This window comes from Poecile atricapillus, chromosome 5, assembly GCF_030490865.1.
Source record: "Poecile atricapillus isolate bPoeAtr1 chromosome 5, bPoeAtr1.hap1, whole genome shotgun sequence".
Taxonomy (NCBI): Eukaryota; Metazoa; Chordata; class Aves; order Passeriformes; family Paridae; genus Poecile; species Poecile atricapillus.
This window is the reverse complement of record NC_081253.1, coordinates 28,437,370-28,459,593: the sequence shown is the minus strand read 5'-3', so window position 1 is coordinate 28,459,593 and position 22,224 is coordinate 28,437,370. Positions and strand designations below refer to the sequence as shown.

The window sequence follows — 22,224 nt, the reverse complement described above, 5'->3', positions numbered from 1 at the left end:
CAGAGACAGAAAGACTGAACATGAAACACAGAGCACCAGCAATACATGGTTCGTTCTACTTGAATTATATAAAAATACACATCCTTGAAGATGTTTGCTTACTTCAATCAAAAAACTAAGGGAAGAAACTTTAATCAAAATAACAGAGGCATCTACCGTGTTGGAACAGCAGTTACAGAATTTTCTCCATATAAGTCTGTACTGTTTTGTAGGATATAGAAAAACTAAGAGGTGTGCAGTATGACTTTAAAGGATTCCCATTTTGCTTTCAAAGGACAGAGCAGTGCCAAGCATAAAATGCATAAAATGAGCATCATAAGCAGATTTGTTTAGAAAGAAAATAAAAAACAATATGCTAAGTGTTGGTGGTTTGGGAACTGCCATCTCCAAGTCAGCACCTGCCATATCTAAATTTTGAATCTCAATAGAAAAAATCTGTAGTGGGGGGACCACACATGAATGAGAAGGTATTTTATGTCCTCAACAACAGAAAAGCCTAGACAAAGAAATACTTAGAAACTCTCTTCATACGACTATCTGGAGATCCAGATGATCGACAAATTCTCACCTTCATGAACAGAAGATGTAATTTCCACTTTGAATTGGAGATACCCACTAACATGATCAGCTGGAAGCCTTCTGCCAAGATTATAGCTGAGAACCTGGTCTCTGCAAAATCAAAAATATTAGGTTTTAAAAATTTTTGCAGGTTTCATGTTTTCAGTATGTAATTTATATTATGGTCTTAAAATTGGCCACATACTTCGGTTTGTATGGAAAAGCACAAGCACCAACAATGGTTTAAAATACCTTTAGTTAACAGACAAAGCAGCTTAAAAAACTATGTTTGATCAATTCCAAATACAGATGGTGCCCCACAAATTCTTATACATCACTAGACATCTTCAGTTCAAAACACATCAAACTGCAAAGATCCCTCTCTCCTAACCACCTCTTTCCCCCAATACAAGTGTTTAATAATTAACAAAACCTTTCTGCCCCCTTGTGGTTTTTACTATGTACAAAAGTCATAAATAGTTACTTCATCATTTTTCACTTCAAGAAAGCACTTCTACATTCTGATTAAGAAAAGCTATTAATGCTTGGATTTATCTTTAAATACGTTCTTAAGAGTTACTGAATTCAGTGGGGCTCAGACTAGATTAGACACTTGTATCAGCTTGAGACTTTGGATCAGATTCCAGGCTGTATGTTTTAATTTAGGCACAGCCAGAATTCACAGCCCCAGCTCCCCTCAGCACAGCTGGGACAGCTGAAGGAAGAAGAGGGAGATACTAATGACCTCCACAGGAAATTATTGTTATTTATGCAAATAACTTTATACTGGTACAAACATCTCTCCTTTGCTGAGAGCATTCATAAAATAAAATAAACCAAAAGCAGTTATTAGTGAAATAAGCTGCAGTAGTTTGCATAAACTTTTAGGAAAAAAAAAGCCCTGAGTGGACAAGCAGCCTCCCCTTTCCATGCTGCTCTGTAGCTCACATGATACCAAATCTCTGCAGTAGCGTCTCCAGGACCTGTCACAGACTCTTCACTCTGTACTCCAAGTACAATTCATCAGTTAGGTATCTGAGGTTTCCAGTTTTTACATAAGTTTTATATTACTCCAGGCCATTCAAGAATAGAGAAAGCCATGTCATGCATAATGCCTTCTCTGTATTCAGCCAAATCAATTGTAGATGATTCTCATCTCATTTATCATGTTTTCCAGGAAATTAAAAGCCACTGGCCATTTCATTACACAAACTTGTGAGCCCTGACTACAGCTAAAAGTGGGGCAGAATTTATCTGAAAGTGGCTGGTTCTGGATTTCACCTTTTCGTTCCTTAATAATCATCCTTGACATCACTAAAATGATGGTGTTATACTTGCTTGACCCCCAAAAAAACCCAAAAATCCCAAAAAAACCAAAAAAGCATGAGCATTAGCAGTTAATTGTGTATTTGATAGATTTTTACTTCACATCTACATTAACCACTACTTTACCTTGCAAAACCTTTGGTGAAATACTGTCTGTCTTTACACAAAAACTGAAAATGGACAGGTATATTACAGATGAAGAGGCAAAACAGATTTAATGTCAGTTCCAACAGCAGTATGGCAAACCAACCAAATATCCATATTCTTAATACTAATTTCTTACACTGCCTCTCCTTTTCTGAAAATATTTTATATATCAAATATATAGAATTGAAATATGGAGAAGAAAACAGGAAAAGTGTTCCAGATTAATGGTTTGAAAAAACAGAGGTGAGAACTGATGAACACAGCAAACTGGCAATTTCCAGAAATCACAGCACCAGAGATCCCAGAGCAGAAAAACATTTTGGTGCTTAGCAAGGAAATAAACACCCTGCTCTAGGTTTTGAAACTAGCCTGTATCATGGTGCTATTTTTGAGTGTATAGGAGTGTGCAAATTTATTAGAAAAAGCTGCTTGTTCAACCAAACACAATTTGTTGAAACACAAGGTGAGGCACAAGGTGAGGCACTTTTTCGAAAAGTTATATTGTGCATATACCTGCACTGTTCTTGGATACCACTACAAAGCAAATGGACAGGTTTTTTAAAAAAATGTTTTTTAACAAATTCTGTGTCAGAAGGTATTACCAAAATTTTAAGCTACTCTACAATTTTATTCTTCCTTTACTTACCAATGCAGACACCACTTTGAAAATGTAAAGCTGAAAACTGTTTTCAAATTGAGTTTGATTTTCTCCCCTTATGCAACTTGTTACTTTGAGGGGAATATCTGTGAAAAAGGAGGCCAGTTTGTATAAGTGTGATGACAGTGCCATTCCCTTCAGCTTTAAAGAAGAAAATACACGTTTAATTTCACCATAATTCCACATGGGCCTAATTCAGTGGCTTAAGTCAATGGAGACACATTAACTTTAGCAAACTTTGAGGCCAGGCCTTAACAAAAGGCATGCACAACAGGTGAATTTTGACTGAGACATTTACTTCCATCAGTGAGCTATTCATAACGACAGGCAATTTAAACTGTGTAGTACTAGAAGCACTCTGAAAAATAAGGAGTCACAGCCTTGCAGGACTGGCCAATTCACTGAAGGGATATTAAATCTCTGATTACTGAACTGACAATTAAAAAGACTTCAGCTGTTCAAGAAGTCAGTCAGTTATATCTGCTTCTTCTAAGAGATTTGCACACAACCATGAAGTAGTGTGATAATGCCTTGCTTCTTGACTAGCTAGCCAGAGGATAATGTTTCTTGTGAATAGCATTTTTTTCATGTAAAGAAATTAAGCTGAAAAACAGATAGACACACATCAACACAAACATGGGTACATGTATTCAGGACCAGGCTAGAAACATTGCCATTTTCCAGTCAGGCAATAAAGCTATTACAATTACAATATATTTCTTAGTACAGATGTAGCAAAAATTTTCTAGTCTGTACCAATAAGCCAGAAAGGCTGCCCTTTGCCCTCAGTATCCTAGATGCTGAGTCTTCCTGCTGAACACAAGTTAGCATTAAGAATGTATTCATTTACCCAATTGCATGTCTCTCCAATAGTCTCTGAACAGGTATGGTTAACTTCCCAAGGAAGCGCTTGATGATTGGACGACTCTTGGCAAATTTGTCTTTAACCTCAATTTCCAGGACATCTGTTAGAAGTGCAACAAAAGAATATTTCTGGAAGGAAAGAACATATTTGACACCATATCAATACACCTCTATTCAGAAAGAATGTACTTAATTACTATTAATGTGCAGCGAACTCTAAAAGTAATGACTGATGACAGCAGTTTCCACATGGCAAAATATAACAACGTCATTTATTAATGAATTTTTGCATATGTAAGTAGCTTTTTACTGTTCCCCATTCTCTTTCACTGTTCCTTGAAAAGAACTCTCAGTAAGAAATTGCACCTGATAAAAGCACTTTCAGGGTCTAGTTTTCAGGGTCAGAAAGCAAAATACTATGTATCCTACTGCTTGCTCCTATTTGCATAGGGGAAAGCAAAAAGAGAAGGAATCCTTGCTGCACTCTGACAGGTCAGTGCGGGAGGAAGGAAGGAAGTGTCTCACTCCAGACTGTGCTCAGAAGAATTTCTCTCCCAATACCATGCTTTGCATTCATGTTTTGTATGCACGACAGGAAGTCAAAAGGGCAATGTGTATTCAGGAGCAGCATTACTAGAGGAGGAGAATTTTCTATGGAGGTTTGCCCCAGCATTGACACATCTCAGCGAACTCCAAGAGAACCTTTCCCACACTTGGGGCCTTTTAACAATATGGTGCTAATTTACAGAAGATTTCTTGATATTTGGTAAAATCATTCTTCCAGCTTTCCCTACATGGGAACATTAACACAGTTACTCTCTACAGCTTTCATTTTCGTGCATTTTGAGTACTTCATCTCTTAGATCTCTTAGATCAGAAGTGGTACAGGGCAAATGTTAAGTAAACATGTTGGCAGATACACACACACACATACATACATACAGTGTGATGAAAAATTCCCTTAGGAAAACAAGCTTAGGAATCCAAAATTTGTATTTGTCATCTAGATTTTAAGATATTCCAAATAAACAAGCAAAGTATGGCATAACCTATTCAGAAAAAAACAAGGTCATCTGGTTATACTTTTACCATCTGCCACCTTTAAGACCTCTGAGCAAACCACAACCTGTGCACAATGCCTAATACACATGTGGTTAGGTAGCCAAAGATATACTGAACAATGAACAATAGGAGAAACAGCTCTTCAGTTCAGCTGTAGGCATCACATAAACATCTTCAAAAAAACCAATTAAACTGGGTCAGGAATAAAATCCCTTCCTCATGCTGGGCAACTGTCACAACTGGGTTCCTCTGATAAACAGAACTTTAAAACTTGCCACTCTCAGTTTGCTATAATATTGCAAATTACTTTGCAGAAAGTATTAGATGTAGAACAGGATCAATTCTGCACCACTAGGACGGAATATGTAATGGGATCATAACTGCTGTTGTCAGAGCATTGCTACAGGGAAGATCCAGCAGCTAAAGCAAGCTGATACAATGTGTGCACCAGTGAACATTATCTCTTTCTAATAAGCTTCAAAGCCAAGGAGAACTGGAGGAGAAAAAAAGGGAGGGGGAAAAAAGGAGTAGATTTTCTTTCTGTCTACTGGATAGATGGACAGACAAACAGAAAATTGGAGAATCAGTTTAGAGATCAAAACTTCAATTTTTAAAAAGATTTTAAGACTGTTCACATCTACAGTCTTTCCCACAACCCAGCACCCCAGGGCAGTGCTAATACTGACCCTGCCCAGTTGTGCTTTACTGCTTGTTTGCTTTATGATTTGTGGAAACATTTCCAAAAGCCTACTCAGTTTTCATCTTCCTACAGAATACATTAACATTCACCACAGTACAGGCTTGCCAGTCCTGAAAGGGCTATGGATGTGTGTCAGCAGTTTCACTTTGCCACATAAACATTTATCTTCAGAAACCCAGACATGGCTCTCCTGAATTCAACGACAGTTGTGGGACTGAATTCCTTCCATGGGATCTGCACAGTTTACCCAACACAAACACGTTTGGCAAATTGGCTTCTGCTAGATTACCTGTTTTCCCCCCTTGCTGAGCGGTGCTCTAACACCTTCCTGGGTTTTCCTTCCTGCATAGTGTAACTTGCTCCCCCTCAGCCTGACAAAACTGAAAATTTGTCACCTGCTACACACCATGAAAGTACCATTTCTAAATGAATGGTTGTTGCAATAACTGGGCATAAATGTTCATGTAGTGTAACTTCTCTTTAAAAAGAGTCTTCTCACAACATACAATCCAACCTTAATTAATTTATTTTTGCAATTTCGAGGAATCGACACGGTGGTTAAGTGGGTTCAGCCTTTTTTTAGCACAGAAGGGAACGAAAACCTGCCAACAGCTTAAATACCCAGCTTTAATATGCAGATGAAAACTGTTTCTATCCACCAACAAGGTTCCTAAAATTACTAAAATTTCTGTGTCACTTTAAATAACTAGCTACAAAATAAGCTCACAGCTTTCAGAGGACTAATGCATGAGGAGAAAATGCAAGCCTGGTACACTGCATCAGCAGGCAGACAGCTCTCAAAAGGGATACATTACCTCTCTGTGCCAAACAGGATTAGTTGTGTTACTGATGATAGTCGACCTTCTTTCCTGGCCATGGTGAGCAAATGTAGGAAATGTACTTTTCTTGCCTGGCTGAATGGACATCTTTAGATAAGGATCAGGATTGAAGAACATGCCTTTTTTAAGTCCAGCTGCTCTAATATCTATAAAGCAAAACAAGAAGGAAGGAAAAAGGAACTGAGTAAATTAAAGCTAGTTCACAAAGTAGTGTATTCCTAAAATATTACCCAGGAAATCAATTCACCATAGATTACTAAATAAAGCAACTTAAAAGTACTCACACATTAACTGGATCCAATGTACAGCAGGAAATCAAGTGTTTTCCCAAAAGAATATAAGGAAGAAAGGTATCAACATCCTCATTTACATTTGAGCCTCCAGTTATTTGTAAAACAAAAAGCATAAACTTGTAGCTAACCTACAAATGCTTTTCTCAGTAAGGTATTTAAGGTATTTCCACTCAAAGAAAGAAAAGAAACCCCAACAAAAACATCCCAAAATTAATCACAGTACTTGTTTTGTTTCTGGATGAAAAGAGGAGATAAAAAATTGTATGGGAGGTAATGCAGTGAACAGACACCTTCCAGAAGTTCAGTCTTTGATAAATGTAACTTCCCAAGTCTGCTCTGGACTATGATGCAATTTTCTCAGAACAGAGCAGATAATCCATCTCACATAAAAGGAGGCAAAATTTTCTGAAAAGGCTTTTTTCTTCCTAGAGAAACCTCAGTACTGCAGCCCTCGCAACTTAGAATAATAAATAATAACTTCCTCAGGAGAGTATTGTCATTACTAAGGACTTCAACAATAGTGCAAGCTTCAGCAACAAAAATAAAGAGGTACTTTTTTATATATTATTATATTCTAAACTTAACTGTGAAATATTTCTTTTTTTCTCTGTAGGTTTGCTGAAGCATAAGACTTGTGTATTTTCCATTAAGTACCTCAGTATGCTGCATGCAGCAATGCAACTGGCACATATCATTTATACATGCAGGCAGAATTCACTGCTCTAAAATTAAATGCCATGCCTGTGGATTTGGTAAAAAAAAGGATCCTACACCATATTCAGAATTAAGCCACACAGTAGAAACACGATGAAATAAAATGTCATGTGCAAATGAACAACCTAAAAACATTACAGGACATATGTTACGTATGTCACATATATCAGTCAATACACCTTTCAAAATGATTTCATGGGACTCCTCAGGCAGAATCACAACTGTATATTAAACAAAACAGGTTTTTCAGATTCACAAAGCAATTACTTGTGCAGTCCGCTATGTGAGTCTGTACAACCTATCAGCTCTATCTCAGGTAACTGCTGAAAGGCCACTTCAAAAAGCAGTGGAATTTTTCTCCTCTACCTCTACAATCTCTACACATTTTTATTGTCAACTCTTCAAGATTCAAAAGCAAATTTCATCTGCCTTTGCTCAAGCTGAACGCACTTCTGTCTCACACAAGATTTCCCTGGAAAAAAGCGCTAATCAAAACAAGTGAAGCTGGTAGACTGCACCCCTACAGCTATTTCACTGTAGTGACAGCTTAGCTCTGTCACAAGTGAATTTTTTTTCCCTTTATAAACCACCATTTGCAGCTATTGCTTTTTTCAAAGTGATGGAGCCAGACCGCATTTTAGTTAGAAGTTGTTTTCCACTCTTCAATCTGAGAGGAACTGTCCCTTGTGCAAAGTGGAAATTTCCCTAAATTTTTCATTCTGGGATATAACAAATCCATTTCTTTCACTCCTGGAGATCCATGATTCTGGCTGGCTTTCAACAAACAGAAGTACTAAAGAAATGACATCTTTCAAGCCACTAGAGTGTGCTCCTACAGAGGCTAATGAAGAAAAGCATTCCATCTTTGATGTTATTTAGAACAGCAACTTACATTTTTTTTAAACAATAATTTGTAAAACACAGAGAAGTGTTGTTTTTTACCTGATAGGGTAAAGCTGACCAACTTCCTAGAGTGCTGAGCTCCAGAAGCACCTTCATCTGTGCCTTCTACTCCCATCTGAAAAGGAGAAAAAAAAAAAGAACAATACCACAGAAATTTTCATCTGCTTTGTACATGCCTGGGGATGAAAACACAATTTTAAGGTACTATGCTCAGGAAGGTCTGACCAAATACTGCCTATTACCACAGACAGTCTCAGCCACAGCATTAGTTTACAGCAAAATATCTATTATTTATGTCACACAGTGCTAATACACCAGTAGCCCAAATCTTCCAAACAGAACATGTATAGGCTAATACACATGCAGACAATATTAATCAGAGAAAACCTGTATCTTTTACAGCTTTCCCTTTTGTAAAATAACAAACAGTATGGATTTGTAATACACATCAAAGCACTCAGCTGTCCAGTGACAGCATATGTAACTTTTGTCACTTTCCACAAATAGATAATTTAGTGTGCAACAAAAAAAAAGCAAAGAGATCAAAGAGAGACTAAAAAAGCTTTCAGCTCTATTAACAAAAGCTCCTTTTAAACAGAAAAGCGCATCAGACATCTAAATATAAATGTGGCCTAAAAGCTTATGCTTCACAGATTTTGAGGTTTGGTTTCTACCGAAATCCCTCATTAGGTAAAGCACTACTTCAGAATAAAATGTTTCTCATGTATTAATGTCTGTCTCTTTCAACTAGCAGAAGGATTTGTCTTTAAAGACAGAGGAGATGTGCATCCAGCCGAATAATCCATCACAGAGGCATCAATGGAGAGATCTTTGAAGACAAATGGTTCCCCGGGCAGGCACTGCTCTCGCTCCCAGGCAGGAGAGGTGACACAGAAAAAACTTGAGGCAAATACAGGACTAAGGACTAATACCAGTGATAGAACAGGGCCTGATGCATTGAATGATGCAAATAAGCTGAATAAAAATGGGCACACCTGTGTGCATAGATGGACTGAGGCAGCCCTGAGCAGCTGAGCAGTGGTTTGAAGTCACCAGATGGATAAATGACTCTGGAGCCACAGGGAAGCCGCTTTGTATTCATCAAACACACAATCATTCCTTTTTATACTGCTTTAAGCTACTTAATAATATAATTTCAAATACTTCCCACGATGATCAGCAAGCACATTGGAATCTCATGGGCATTAGCAAATGTGTGGATTTCTCCAAAGTGATGAAGAAACAGCCATGGTGTTGGGGCCTGACATCCCTGTGGGCCTCAGCGGTCTTGTGAGAGGACACGCTGCCACTCATCAGCCAGTCCATTCCCTTCCCTCACTGCTGGCTTCAGGCGCACTTCCCACCTCTCAGGGCAAGATGAGCCTTGCCAGAGTGCTCAGAACTATCCCTTTTCCACCCAGCATGACTTTATTATGCCAATGATTTTATCTGGATGCATAAGCAGCGACAGTTGGTAGCAAAATTATGAAGGCATCAAAAGCAATGGGTTAATTCCAGCTGGATCAGTGTCCCCTTGTCTACAGACAGATACCATGGAAGCAGTGAGGGGTGCATCCCACTGTGACAGTGGTGCTGTTCAGGCAAGGCCACAGGAATGCTGCGTATTCCAGTTTCCTCTTTTGGACTTATTTCAGCACACACAGTTTTCCTTGTTAAAAATGTTACTCTTAATAAACAAAAAGGCCTTCCCCATTCTATACCTATTTTTCTGCTACAAGTCAGACTCCATTCAAATAAAAAAAAATTTATTGCTAATCATAACCTCATGTAATGGTAAATAGAATTTGCCCACAATTCATCTATAGCAACATGAATGGTGGCAGTGTTCCTTAGCACTTCCATAACTTTTCTATATAACCTCGTCCTGTTCCATTATGACCTGAACAGCAGTTTCAATCCTTCTGAGCCAAGTGAAAAATTTCATCCCAGTACACACACACACACACACACACACATAAGTATTGCTGCACAAAGGCCATGTCATCTGGTATAACACAGTGTTTCTGAATGCTCCACCAGGCCTTCTATTTCCCCTAAGACAAAGTAACACAATAGAATGTTAGCTGCTTATCCAAAATACGATGGACTGAACTACACCATCAGTATGAGAAAATCCAGTAAGCAAGGAATTTTATTGTATCATTAGAAAGGCGAGTGAGCACACCATGATTTTCTTACCATTTCCTCAAACAGCATTTCTCTAGGAACAGACAGAACCAGTACCCAGAGAACCCAGTGATCTCTACTGCACAGTGCTTAAGCTCAACACCAAAGCCATGGAAATGCAGCGAGGTTTGAATGTTTAACAATAGGTTTACTTACACATAACTAAGCCAGTATGACATTTTTAGGAAGTATCATCTGAACTGTCATACAACATTCTCATCAGGAAAACTGACAGCTCACTATTTCTGAAAGTCTGCACTGCACTAACGCAAACAAAAATGTTTATGTAAAATTATCCTTTCCAGCAGGTGTGTGAATTCTGAACAATACCCAGGACCCTACATTATCTTTCAAAGGAAAGAAATTTACACAGTGAAAGCTGATATAAGCCTTCGAGAATTACCGTGACTCTGAAAGACAGATCTCCAGGTAGCTGCCAAATCATTAAATGCATACTTAGATGACAGAAGTTCAGATGTCCTTTTGTCCAATGAACCTCAAAATTACTGGTGGATAACATGATAAGGTCAAGAAAATACAAAAGTTCAACTGCTTTCTCCATTCAGTACAATCATTCTGCTTCTCAGTAATGCTATAGTGCAGCATGCAACGCATTCCAAGGGTTACTTTGAGATGCATTTTTTCCTCTTGTTCAAAATCAGACTACCTTACTGCCTTCAGTTTATAAATTGACATTAAAGACAGCAGCTGTCAGGCTCATTAACTATGACACATTTTCTCCTGTAAAGTATCGAGTCTGTATGCATCTGTGAAACTGTTACTCACAGTGAGAGCTGACGAAGATCTGAAAATTAAATGATGCTATCACCTAGGTTTGTAATTCTACGAGAACACCCCCACACAGTTGGTATATTAAGATATAAAGCCTAGTATAGCACATTTAGTGTCAGATAACCATTGCATGCACTTGTATATAAGACACAACACTGAAAAAGCAGAAGTTCAGAATAAAAGCCATTCAGTCTGAGTAACTTCTGCTTTACTGCATCTTCAATGCTGCAGTTGTCAGGACGCCACCCTGACAGCTGTGATCTTAAATATTTGGCAGCTAACATCAACGAATCAAATGCACTGTGAAACTTGCTGAAGCTTAGCTGAAAAGCTAACTCGTTAGATAAATTATCTGCAGCAAAAGCACCATGGTACAAGTTTGGTAGCCTTTTCTGCCACTTCTTTAACAATTATTCCACTACTACTTAAACAACTAAAAAAACTCCTCTAAAACTTAAACAAGTCTCATAACACAAACACAGTAAGACAATACTTCTCGATAATCAGGGAATTACCAAATTTCAATGATATATGAACACTCAAAGAATTCAGCAATTTTTGCAAGAGTCCAGTTTCATTTATATTAACAATTGCTATCTCTGCAACAGTTTCATACTGAATATTAGGAAATGTTTAAGAAATAGGAAGAAACAGAGACTGGACATGGTTTAAGTTATATATATAATCAGTGGGAAAAATTTCTATTACAGTGTTAAATTACTGAAGACTGTAAGCAGCAAAAAACTGAATACAAGCAAAGTCAAATTGTCAGCATAAAAGATTTCAGTTAAACCCAGTGACTTTTTACTGTTATTTCATTATGAGCAATACAAAATCATGGAAAGCACTTCCCAGTTTTATAGTTTTTGTAATGCAATACATGTTTTTTTAAAAATAATTGCTGTCAATAGTAAAAATAGGAGACATTGACAGGTTGGTCTGACAGTTAATGCTGTCATCAGTACTATCATTTTATGAAACCCATCAATAAATCATCTTCTACAAATACAATTAACAAATAGACTAAACTCACCATCACAGCAGGGTTTTTCACAGTGATACATGGAGTAGTAGCTCGCAGGGCTCCACTAACACCATGGTAGTATTTAAAACAGATCTTTATTTCAGCTGGAAAGAAAACAAAAAACACATTAAACACTTCATGACTGACCCTAGGCAAAAGAAACACAACAAAAGGATCCAGCATTCAGTGACCTATCTTCAGAAATACTCTAACAGGAAATTAAAAATAGAGCTGCTGGTTATATCCTCATTGCGTGTTGGGTCTGCTACTGCTACTTAAAAGACAAAAATGATAACTTACCTAATTCTGCAACTTATATTTCTGCTACTATATCATCAGCCCTGGAAAAGGCATACTGGGACATTTGGACATTTCCCATTAGGATGGTTCTGTAGGACTTTGGAATAACATGACACATACCTGAAGGAAGCTGGAATCATTTTATATATCAGAAAACAGGAAAGGTAAATGTTGCACCATGTTTCTGGTCCCACTGATTAAAGTTTTGTTTTGCTAAACTGCATTTACTGCAAACAAAGGAGTATTATGTTTAACTGACCGCCCCTGTAGTTCCTCTGCATTCTTCCAACCAAGCAGAACAGCTATAATTATGGCTGCCCTTGATCCTGTGGGATTTTCCCTATCTGGAAGAATGTCTGTTTTCCTTCTCCATTGGGATAACTTTTCTGTGTAAGGCTGATGAGGGTTTTACCTCTGGGTACAGAGATGGCCACAGGCAGACAGCAATGGCCAAAGGCAGGCAGGAATTACAGCAGTCAGTTCAGACAGAGGATGTGTATGAAAGTCTTGGCAGTTCAATTCCTCTGCTTGGTTTAACAATATGGCAGTAGTCAGTGAAGTACAAAACTGCAGAGTTTTGAGACATATATGGCATGATTCCTTGAGGGTTGAGGTATTTCATCACTGCAAGATAAAATACCCACTTATCCCTACTCAGAAACCCACCCTGCAAGCCTGCTCAGCCAAAAAGGATTATTTATTTTTAAATTTGCTGCAGCTACAGATCAACATTCATTTACTATCTTCCTCCAGAGGAGACACCTCAGAACAACCCTTCAAAGGAAAGTATCTGGCTGACAGTGCCTCCAGGGAATCAGGAGGTGGAGAAGCTGCTGAGCCCACTGCCTCCTCCTCACAGATGAGTTCACACACACAGACAAAACATGCTCTATTTACCACAAGCTTTAGAGCAAAATTCAAAATGCAGACAGGATTTTTAATCACCTACAAAGGTTTATCAGACCTAGAAGTTATCAGGCACGACTATGGGTTAGTTTCCTCCTGAACTGAGCAGTTCTGCTTACATACCAACAATACTTGCATTCAGGACAAACAAAAATTTCTAGGTCACACAAAATCAGAGGCTCAGCACTTGAAAAATCTGGGAGGATTTATACCAAGTAGTGGACTTTCCACATTGTAAAATGCACATATTGAGTAACAAGAACTCAAGTCTGAGCATCTCTTATTCACACTGAGAACATATTATGCCTACATGAGGGCGTGGTTAAGACAATGTATTATTCCACTAAGACTTACAATTTCCAACTATATTGCTTACTTCTATTTACTTTTATCGCAATCAAAGCTCAATTTTTTGGATAGTTTCTGGAGCTGCTGTTTATCCAGCCTGTTGTGACTATCTTCCCTCAGCTCATCACTTTTCAACAGAATCCAGCAATGGAAAACTTACCAGCTGCTTATCCATGGACAATCCATAATGTGATGGTGGACAAATACTCTCACTACACTGACAGGTACATTGATCTAAAGGCTGAAATGCAATAGTACAAGTTTTGCAGCCTCGTACTTGTTTCTCTCAATGATTCCCATGAGTGTACAGTACTTTCCAATACCTGTATATGGCTGGTCATAGAACAATGCTTGATTCAAGAAATGGATCAAGGACAATCCCTTTGCATGCACACTAAATTAAAAAAAAACAATCAAACAAACAAAAGACCAAACTTCAGAACTTATTGCTAGAAATAATTAGAAAAAGCAGAGCACTTTAAAACATGACATGGATACTTTTTCTCTCACTTGCCAGCAGAAGCGGCACTGATTCAGTTTGGGCTTTATACAGCACTTCATTCACACATGCATTTAGAGAAACGGCAGATCTGCTGTTAGCACTGTGTCAGTGGGATTAATACAAGAGACACTGTGCTTGAAATTCAGCACAAAATTGAAAAATGGGCTACCTGCCATATGCACACAGATGTCAAAATGAACATGGATTTACAAGACTGGATCTTATACACAGCAACAATACAAACACTTCATAGTATAAGAGACAGCAAAGTGGTTTTTTTCTTGGCTAACAAAGCTAGAAACTGCAGTTAATGTTAACAGATGAAGGAATCTCAGAGGAACCCTGTAAGTTCAAAGCAGCTGAGGATGTAGATTTTTGACATGTCTTGTGCTGTGCTATCAGGAAAAAAACCTTGATTAGAAGAGGTTTTTCTTGATTCTTGACTGATTGATTCCTGACCTCTAGATATATTGAAAACAAGTATCTATGGCTGTTCCTGGTAGTTACAGGTGGTGTGCTGAGATGTGTTCTAAGGCCCCACAAACACAGACTTCTTCAGCAGCAGTAAGTTCAATTATCTGCTAACAGGACTTCAATATTTTGAGAAATTAGTTCAATACTACATTAACACATACATTTACTCTGAACTATTCCATACTCTAAATGCATATTAGCATGTGTCACCTACAGAGTTTTCCCAGTTTCTTTCATTTCTCCTGCCACCTTGCTTTTATGTGTTGTCTTCAGGGGAAACTGGCACATCTTTTATTTCTTTCCTCCTTATTCTTCCTCAACAGGTTAATGAGATTCCTTTGCATGGGATCCCTAATGAAAATGTTAAGAACAGTAAACCCAGCAAAAGAAAAACATCTGTAGCTGACCACTGGACCATTTTCTGTATCATTAATGAAAATAAGATGTTTCAGAACACAAAAGAATTTTCAATCAGGGGAAAAATTAATGTCTTTTTGCTACTACACGTGCCTTCTTATAATTGACACTCCTCCAGACATCAAATGACTACAATAAATTCCTTCTTTATTTAAAAATAAACCAAAAATTAAATTGGGGAATTTATGATTCTTTCAAAGTTATCACATGGCCATATAAAAAGTTAAATATATATACATGCATGCTAATTAATCAGAAAACTCTGTGAAACCATAATCCCCTTCTTTAAAAGCTAATAGCTGTTACCATTTTATAACCATAGTCTTATAGCTCAGGTCCATTACACAAAAATGTTGGAATCAGTAAAGGTTTCTGGGACTCAAACATTGACATTTGAATTTCGAAAGAACACCTGCATGAAATAATAGTGCTCTTACCTCTATGGATCATATACTTTTGCCTCTTCAATAATAAAGGGATCAGCTTACACTAAGTAACAGCTTGGGTTGAAAACATCACTAATTCCCCAAAGTGCCTCACTAACTACTTTTTTACCGCCTTTAATACTTTACCTTTGTCCATCAGAAGAATGCTTTATGAAAGAAAGATACTAAGAATACTTAAACATGTAAGCATAATCCTAGGAGAATGTATTCTTTTCATGAGACTGACAATGCAGGAAGGCAGGTGTGTTTGCTGTAAGAACAGCTTGCTTCAGACAGACCCCAGTCAAACAAAACACCAATATTAGAGGTGGGATCATCTCCATTGAGAAGGGATAAACAGACACATCTCCAGAAGTCAAATCCGAGCTGGGTTACAACACTCTATGGAGCAAAACAGTGCTCCCAATTCACTGTATGGAACCTGCACAGCAGCTAAAACTTCCTGGCCACTGCAGCTGAGTGCCCAGAAGGTACTTGGGCTGAATCCATGGCTCTCTGCAGATAGAAACATATGTCCTCCAACATTCACCAAGGAAAAAGCTGACAGCACAGTAACTCACTGGAAAAATATGAGACCATGTTCTGCAAAACATATTTAAGAAAACTAGAACAAATGAAGTCACTCGCATTCATGCTTTACAAAGCTATAAAGGGAGATGAAATCCATGCAAAAGAAATTGTGTTAAATCCTATTTTTTTCCCATCTGAACCTGATAGACAACTGCAGAAATTTAGCAGTGCTCTGCATGTCCTGCCAGTTGAACTTTTCCATAGTGTGACAGTTCAGTGAACTCCACATTTCTATTTGGACATTTAGCATTCTCTTCTCTGCATCCCTTTCAGCATGTGCATTTTTGATTATTTCCTACTGGACAGTAGCAAACACAGCAGCAGAATGCAAGGGCCAAAGCTGGCAGCCCTCAGGTACTTGTCATCTCTCTCAGCAGGTGTATCACAGAATTTATTTTACAGGAACATTAGGCAAACCGCCTACAAAGTGACTTACTGAAAGCATTTTAGCTAAAGTAGGATCAATAACAGAAAATGCTTATGTCCCAGTGGTCTTTCCATCTAACCTGCTTCAAAGGGAACACGGACAAATGCTTGTTCAGGTAACAGAGCCATCCTATCCCTGCCAGCCCCACTCACTTTGCTGTCATTAGAGATTTTTATTTATAGTCATGAGCAATGACTATTATGCTCCAGTTTGGCAAAGCATTTAATTATAATCTAACCTTTAAAACAAAACACTGGAGTATTATGTGCTTAAGGAAGTCAACAAAACCTGCCACAAATGTAAAAAATACAAGACTTGATCCTGTTTCAGTTATTTGTGATACTCAAAAATAGCTGTTAAGAGACAACATAAAAAACCAGCAGAAAAAGAAAAGAAGTATTTCTAACTCAGTGACTATGTCTATAAATAGAGTAGGGACAATAACCATGAGTCCCCAGACAGACCACTGAAAGGGCGCTGGTTGCGGGGCACTGCACAGATGAATGTTCCAGGCTCAGAACAATTCCATGTGAGAAAACCATGACCTTTACAGAATTTAACTGGTAAAATTTTAAATGGCAAAAATATAAAGATTGGGTGCAAGCAATGAATTACGAACATTCATTAACATTGATCGTTATGGTCAAAACCATTACAAAAACTAAACTATGTTCATACCTCTAGTTACAAGCAGCCCTTAAAAGCTAAAAGTATATAAAGTTCAATTACTAAATTGGTACTTCTTTTCCTTCAATATCTAAAAAAGAAAAAAGAGAGTTGGGAATCTGCTTTGCTAGCTACAAAGTACAGCAATTTCAGTCTTAATACACTGTTTTTGCAGAAGTTATAATTTCATGGAAATAGGGACTGAATACCAAGAGCACCACATAAAACCTCACTTTTAGCATGATACCAGTGCAAATGTGAACACACACATTACCATGTCTTCTGAATATATCTCACAGTCTACTCATGGTCTTAACTCACAGGGGATGAACGGATCAAGAGCAGCCCTGCTGAAAGGAGCTGGGCATGCTGGTGGAGGAGAGGCTGGACAGGACCCAGCAATGGCAATCACAACCCAGAAAGCCAAACGTGTCCCAGGCTGCATCCAAAGCCCCGTGGGCAGCAGGGCAAGGCAGGGGATTCTGCCCCTCTGCTCTGAGATGCCACCTGGAACCCTGCACCCAGCTCTGGGGGCCCCAGCACAGGAGGGACAGGGACCTGGTGGAGTGACTGCAGAGGAGGCCACCAAGAGATCAGAGAAATGGAGAACCTCTCCTATGAAGACAGGCTGAGAGAGTTGGGTTTTCTCAGCCTGGAGCAGAAAAAGCTCTGAGGAGACCTCACTGCAGCCTTTCAATATGTGAAGGGAGCTTATCAAAAAGATGGGGACAAATTTTTTACCAGGGACAGTGGGTGATGGTTTCATACTAAAATAGGATAGATTCAGACTAGACACAGGGATGAAACTTTATACAGTGAGGGTGGTGAAATGCTGGCACAGGCTGCTCAGAGAGGTAGTAAGTGCCTCACCTCTGGAAGCACTCAAGATCAGGTTGGATAGGGATCTGAGCAATCTGACCCATCAAAGATGGCCCTGCTCATTGCAAGGGGGTTGGACTAGAGACCTTTAAAGGTCCCTTCCAACTGAAACTATTCTGTGATTCTATGCCACAAATGAGATTTTAGTTCAAAACACACTGCATCTGTGCAGTCACTGCGGCCAAGTATCGCAGTGTGGCACCAGAAGTAATTTAACCACGAACATCCCAGGGGGAACTTGGAAATTATTGATGTGACAAGACTGGCAGTCTCTGGATGAACCCCAACAGCTGCCACTATGGATTATTGCTCACAACATAAAGCCATAGCACTGGCAAAGAAAATACATGCAAATCAATGTATTTCTATTCTACTAAAAGTAATGACTGTGACACCAAAATGGAATAAAAAAAAACAAAGACAGGTAAAGTAGGTGAAGGTGCTTCTTGTAGACACTGTAATTAACACTCATGGGACCAAGACTATAACTTATAAATACAAGGTCAATACAAACTCAAAGCAGGCTCTCAGCCTAAGCCCTTACTAATAAACCAGGCAGGACCATGGTAGAGGATCAAGAGTGAACACACGATCATCCACAGTGCTGAACAGTGACCACCCCACTCTTTTACCTATTAGAATATGTACAGCTTTTAACTTCTGGGCACATTGCATATGGAAGTGCATAAGCACCAGTTACCTCTTGCACAGCAGTGCTGTCCTATGGTGAATCTCCCTGCCATGGCATCTCCATCATGACCTGTCCTTCCCCATACTGCAGAAAACTGACTTAGAAGCTGCAGCTTATAAATGAGCAGCAGCTTTTACCAACTAGCCACAAATAAAACTCAGGCTTTTTCTTACGTGTTTTTTCTATCACCGGCCTTCCTACGGATCATTTCATGCCACCTTTCTGCTGTCTCTGTTCTCCAGAAGGAATACCATCACCATCCACTCTGTTTCCAGCACAATGCCCCAAAGGGAGCCCCTTCCATCCCAAGCTCACAGACTCCTATACCCAGAGAAACACTTGCCATCTGAAATAATTTCTGGGGCAACTGAAACCTCTCTTGCACCAGAAAGTAAAGGCCTCGATGTACTTAGGGACCTGAACAGCCTGATGCCACACTAAATACCAGATGACCACACCTGTGTGGCACTTTCCCACTACTGCCACCAGTTAGGATATTACTACTTGAACCTGTTTCCTTTTACAGGAGGATGAAAACTTCAGAGCTGAGTTTAGCAATCCTTCTGCAGTTTACACAGCAAAAAAATATTGAGGGAGCCATGTAATGAGTCACTGTTTTTCTTCAGTCACATTTTAGCAAGCCTCAGAGCAGGATGTTTGAAAGCCACCTCTGCTACGTGAGGAAACAGCGAATCAGGCATATTGATCCTCAAACTCACCTTCTTGAATGTCTAAAATGACTGAGTTCTCTTTCATGCCTACAAAGCGCTTTTGCTCCTTCCCCAGGGAAAAGCAAGAGGAACACCTGCCTTTGTACGGGCTGGCTCTGCAGTTCAGAGCCACTCACATTGTCTCGAGGTGACATCTTAAGGACATTGGCTGTTTGTGACGGTGAGCTGGACTTGGTATTTTGCAAATATTTCCTTTCTCCTCTGCATAGTATTTCCTCCCTCCCCTTCCTCAGCCACTCCTCTCAGAGGCTGCTTGTTTTTCTGGAATACATTAAGTTAATTTCTCTTTATTTCACCATTGATGCCTTTGATTCTCCCTTCCAGGGAAGAGCCTACAGAATTTTTGTGCTGATTTTTGTCCAAGAAAAATAGAGTTTCCTTTGATCATCCTTGTTTTGCTAATTTTGGATGCTTTGAGGGGAATTAACGTCTGTTTTTAGTACGAAGAGGAGACTCTCCCCTCCGTTCTTTCTGCAGGTTGCTTGATCTGAATAGAGCAGATGGCAAACTATGCCTTTACATGTTACTTTCTTGGAAAAATATGAGATACTGAATCCCTAGGAAGGGATTTTTAAGAGGAACAAATTAAGTGATCTTAACACTGAGTTACAAGACTGCAGATACACAGTAATGAGAAATTCAGAAAAATGTTTATCCAAGCCTACACCTTGAAACATAAGCCTAAATTGGAGAGACTTTGGTGAATAAATTTACAATTATTTACAATTATGGTCATGGAAAAATAGCTTCCCAAATTAAGGCATAAGATGTTTTTCTTAAAACACAAATCTTTCTTTTTGCAGGAGTCTAAGGCATAACCCAGCTGACTCCCACTGATTAACATTAATGCAATTAAAATGGAAATACTCCTTCTGCATGAGATTTGTTTGCATATGGCTCGTTAGCAATGCCATAATTCTCTGCACTTCACCCCCCCAGAGATGTTACTGGTGAACAGATACATAATGTCCCTAGGCTCTGACACTGCCAGGGAAAACCCACATCCAGTCTTTGGTGTAAGTGCATGCTGACAGAGCAAAACTCATTATCCAGCATTAGTAACTTGCATTCCTTTTCCTCCCAAAAAGACATGACAACTTTAGGCCAGTTTTGAGTGTAAATCCTAAAGGATTATTGTAGTTCCTTAGCATAACTGTTAATGAGCATCATCAGTTCTCATTGCCAGAGCAAGTTCAATGCTTCTCAGGCTTGCAGAACACATTGCAATCATGTAGGTATCACAGTATATAGCAGGGAACCTGCAATTATGTGGTTTCACAGTATACAGATGGCAATTAAGTACTGTCCCCCTCTACTTGGTACTGGTGAGGAATACTGTGTCTAGTTTTGGGTCCCTAGGCTCAAGAGCATGGAGAAAATGGAGAGTGAAGACCAAAGGGCTACAAAGGTGGTTTGGATGGACAGAACATGACATGTGAGAATGGCTAAAGAAGCTGGCCCTGTTTTGTCTGGTGAAGAGGAGGTTAAGGCAGGAAAAATGTTGCTATCTCTACTGTTTCCAGTTCTATCGCAGTTTTTAAAAAGGGCAATGGCCCAAATTTAAGCTACAGCCATTCATATTGGATTTCACAGAAATCTTTTTAGCGGGAACAATACTGCAGCACTAGAACAAGTTACCTACAGCATCCACAAAATCTCTGTCCTTGAAAGTTTTCAATAAAAACCACACTTTAGCAGGTCAAGTGCTGGTCCCAGTTGTGAGCAGATTGGATACAATGAGTATTCTTATGCTGTGGGTAGTCTTCAACTGACTTTAGATTGATCCACTTACAAATTTTGTTCATGCTTCTCCCCCAACGTTTCCTCCCCTTTATGGGATCTGCTGCTTTAAAAATTCAGGGACACTGCTAATGATCTGCTGAATGTCATTACTGTGAAAAGTAAATATGATAAACCAAACACACCGCAACCTGTATCTCATCTATTCTGCCTCTCAGCAAAGATATTTCTAAACACAAGAAATCTACAACTGGAGAGCTCTTTCCCAAATTTGGAAAACAATGATGGAATAAAGCATCAGCATTACCTTAAATTTAATAAATCGGGCACATGTTTACTGACAATGTTAGACTCTTCATTTGTCTCTCCCTCTTGCTATGACACGCATCACGTGCAGTGCTATAGTGAGAGACAAATCCTATCTGCACCATAACAGCAGAAGGAGGTTAACAGGGGAGCTAAGTTTGGATGTGTGGCTGGCACAGGCTGGGCAGTGACAGGTCTGCAGGGCGTGGTAAGAAACCTGACAGCACCGCTCTTCCCACACCCGCCTGGCACTGCATCGCAGTGACACCGCGGTTGTACCTGAAGGGCGCAGCCACCTGCTGCGTTTGCCCCTGCTGTGATTTTGTAAGCTGAGGAATAGAAAAGTAAAAGAAAAGAGCAGCTGCCTGTAGTTACATCAGTGCTGCTTCACCACCTGTAAGCTTCAGGAAAAGCCTTGCTGAGCAAACATGGTCATGGATCTGTGGAGACCTCTCATTTAAAAAGTGGAATCAGAAATTCAGTAAAGTGTTTCAGTGCAGTTTTTGGCCTTACTCAAAACTCAAGTGTCACTGGTGACATATTTATCTACCATACTATGTGCTATAGCAACATATGTTCATAAACATTCCTTTTTACAGCTCTCAGCTGCTACACAATTGCTTGTCTCTTGTTCATTGTATGGCAGCAGAGCTGTTTGATAGTGAAGCTCACCATGACCGAAGAACACACATCCTGCACTTCCTTTCAGCTGACTGCAATGTGGACTAAGTTGCAAAGTGCTAAGTCAGTTGCA

The 22,224-nt window shown here is 39.2% G+C and overlaps 1 protein-coding gene across 3 annotated transcripts in view; it reads right to left on the bottom strand.

The window, feature by feature from the left end:
* HECW2 (HECT, C2 and WW domain containing E3 ubiquitin protein ligase 2) overlaps positions 1-22,224 on the bottom strand; it is a 149,319-nt gene that overhangs the window by 52,621 nt on the left and 74,474 nt on the right. For all 3 annotated transcript variants that reach the window (XM_058839804.1, XM_058839805.1, XM_058839806.1), the window contains 5 exons: positions 12,077-12,171; positions 8,104-8,179; positions 6,131-6,300; positions 3,540-3,682; positions 569-669 (listed from right to left, as the gene is read on the bottom strand). In XM_058839804.1, coding sequence (XP_058695787.1) covers positions 569-669; positions 3,540-3,682; positions 6,131-6,300; positions 8,104-8,179; positions 12,077-12,171 — 585 coding nt within the window. The remainder of the gene's footprint in view (positions 1-568; positions 670-3,539; positions 3,683-6,130; positions 6,301-8,103; positions 8,180-12,076; positions 12,172-22,224) is intronic.